The 2,392-nt window shown below is 39.9% G+C and overlaps 1 protein-coding gene across 2 annotated transcripts in view; it reads left to right on the top strand.

Moving 5' to 3' along the window:
- Positions 1–351: 351 nt before the first annotated feature.
- rbms2a (RNA binding motif, single stranded interacting protein 2a) overlaps positions 352–2,392 on the top strand; it is a 46,447-nt gene continuing 44,406 nt past the window's right edge. For both annotated transcript variants that reach the window (XM_034314276.2, XM_034314275.2), the window contains exon 1: positions 352–505. In XM_034314276.2, coding sequence (XP_034170167.1) covers positions 431–505 — 75 coding nt within the window. In that variant the 5' untranslated portion in view covers positions 352–430. The remainder of the gene's footprint in view (positions 506–2,392) is intronic.

Genomic DNA, 2,392 nt, shown 5'->3' with positions numbered 1-2,392 from the left:
CCTAGTAAATTAACATAACATTATTTTTAGTGTAAATATGTTCCTTTTGAATTAACAAACTAATAATGAAAATAATGGTTTAACCTCGCGTCTCATTTTGATATTCACAGGTAATTTTCATAAAGTACACCGGTTCATTTTGTGGTATTGTGAATGATTTGGTGGGAAAAAAAAAAAGAAATACTTGTTTGTTTGTTTGTACCTTTAGCTGAATAAAGATGTATAAAGATTGTTTAATTAGATAAATAGTTATTGTGCATTTATTGCTTTGTAATTAAGGATTTGTTACTATTAAATACAGGGCATTAGGACCCAGTAGCACAGCATAGCAAGGGCAGGCGGCAACCCCCTGGTCACGCCTCTTGTGTGTGACGTCAGCGGGCAGGCTTGGCTCCAGTGTCCGCTTTGGGACGCACTCAGCGCGGGGAAAATGCTGCTCTCCGTACCGCCAAGGACAGCCATCAACCCGTACAGCGGCTCCTACAACAGCAGGAACACCAAAAAGGTAACGCGGGCCGCGGGGTTTTATCGGTTTAAGCTCCGACTCTGGTGAAAGAAAGCGGAGTTTTTTGTGTTTTTTTGTGCATGACAGTGAGCTGCAGTGTCCTTGAGGAGTTGGTTGAGCTTTTTTTCCCCCTGCTGCAGAAATGGCCTCTGGAGTTTGTGCTCTGGGCTTCTGTGTGCGAGAAAGTGCTCAGGTCCTCAGATTGCAGGGAACTGATCAGGTCCTCATTGTTTCCAATCTGAGTGTGTGTGTGTGTGTGTGTGTGTGTGTGTGTGTGAGACTCAGTGGAGGGAGCAAACTTTTGGAGGAAAGCTGTGTGTATGATGTGTGTATGATGTGTGTGTGTATAATTATATATATATATATATATATATATATATATATATATATATATATATAGATAGATAGATAGATAGATATGTGTGTGTGTGTGTGTGTGCGTGTGAGCTGTGTATACATGTATACGTGTGTGTGTGTGTGTGTGTGTGTGTGTGTGCGCACATCAGCTCCATTAGAAGTTAAGTAGCAAACTGAGATGTTATTTATTTATTGTTACAATAAGACTTGCTTTTATGAAAGATATGAAAATAAACCGCAGGATGTCCTCCAGCTGATCTGCGATCACCGAGAATAAACATCTCGCTCTCTACATTTTATTATATTATTTTAAAGTTGGCTCAACTTTTCTGTCCGGTCAGACTCGAATGCATGCCCCACCCCATGAAAGAGCCCAGTGTGACGGAGGGTTTCGCTCTGGAAAACAGGCTCGGCTTGTGTGTAATGTCTGAAGGATGTTTATGAGATGTTTAGAGGATGTCTTTGATTTGTCTATCTGGCAGTAATTACTATCCACCGCTGCTTTACATAATCAGGAATGGGATTTTTTGTTTTATGTGCACTTTAAAGCCAGACATACGTTTTATTTATTTATTTATTTTGGTGTGTGACCAACGTGTTGATATTAAACTCAAATGATTGAATCTGTCCCGACTCCTGGTACGGCTGCATTTGTGAGGAAATCTAATTCGCTTTCTGTTTGGGACCGGCTCTGATAGCACTAATGGAAAGCAGAAGAACTTTTTTTAAAAATAAATTAATACACACAATCTGTATTAATTCACAGCACGTCAAAGAACAGGTTGTTCTCTTTGCATGTTTGTACTGCAGGATGTTCACGTGCTGCTGATTTGTTTTCTCAGAAAACGAGGGTTGTGTAAGAGCGTAGCGTCGGCGGTGTTTGTCTTTGCGTCTAAAACGTGGCTGTCATTAAAACGCGGCCGAGGAAACGGGGAGTTGGCTCAGGGCGCAGTCGGTGCGACACCAGCCGTTCGGACGTCACACATAAATAGTTGAGGAGCTGTGATTGTATTTTGAGTCGCAGTGACGTGAAGGGCCTTTGACTGTGTTTGTGTTAGAAAAGGAAATAGCTGCAGCCTGGTTAAGACTTTAAGACAGGAACGTGACACTGCAGTCATGCAGAGTTTAGCTTTTAGTGCTTCTTTCTGTAATAACAATAGTGTTATTTATAAAAGTACAAGCCGTACAGTTAAAACACAGCCTCAAGGTTCTTAACAAAACAGGAAGCGCCATTCACAATAAACAAAAAAAGTTATATAATAGGCATGACATGTTATAACATTACAATACGTAGCGTGTGTTCAACAAGTTGAATATTTTACTGTGCTTTATTATTATGATTAGTGTTTACATTATAAATAGCAGTGTGTGTGTGTGTGTGTGTGTGTGTGTGGATTAAATCCTGAAATCCTCTGCATGGTGTGTAATGAGCAACAGATGGAAGTTTAGTGTCCAATAAATCACATTAGTTAATATATTACAATTACAATTCAATATACAGCAACCACAATGTAAATAATACAGCACAGT

This window comes from Pangasianodon hypophthalmus, chromosome 20 (assembly GCF_027358585.1).
Source record: "Pangasianodon hypophthalmus isolate fPanHyp1 chromosome 20, fPanHyp1.pri, whole genome shotgun sequence".
Taxonomy (NCBI): Eukaryota; Metazoa; Chordata; class Actinopteri; order Siluriformes; family Pangasiidae; genus Pangasianodon; species Pangasianodon hypophthalmus.
Note: the sequence above shows the minus strand (reverse complement) of the source record. Positions and strands in the feature narration are given on the sequence as shown.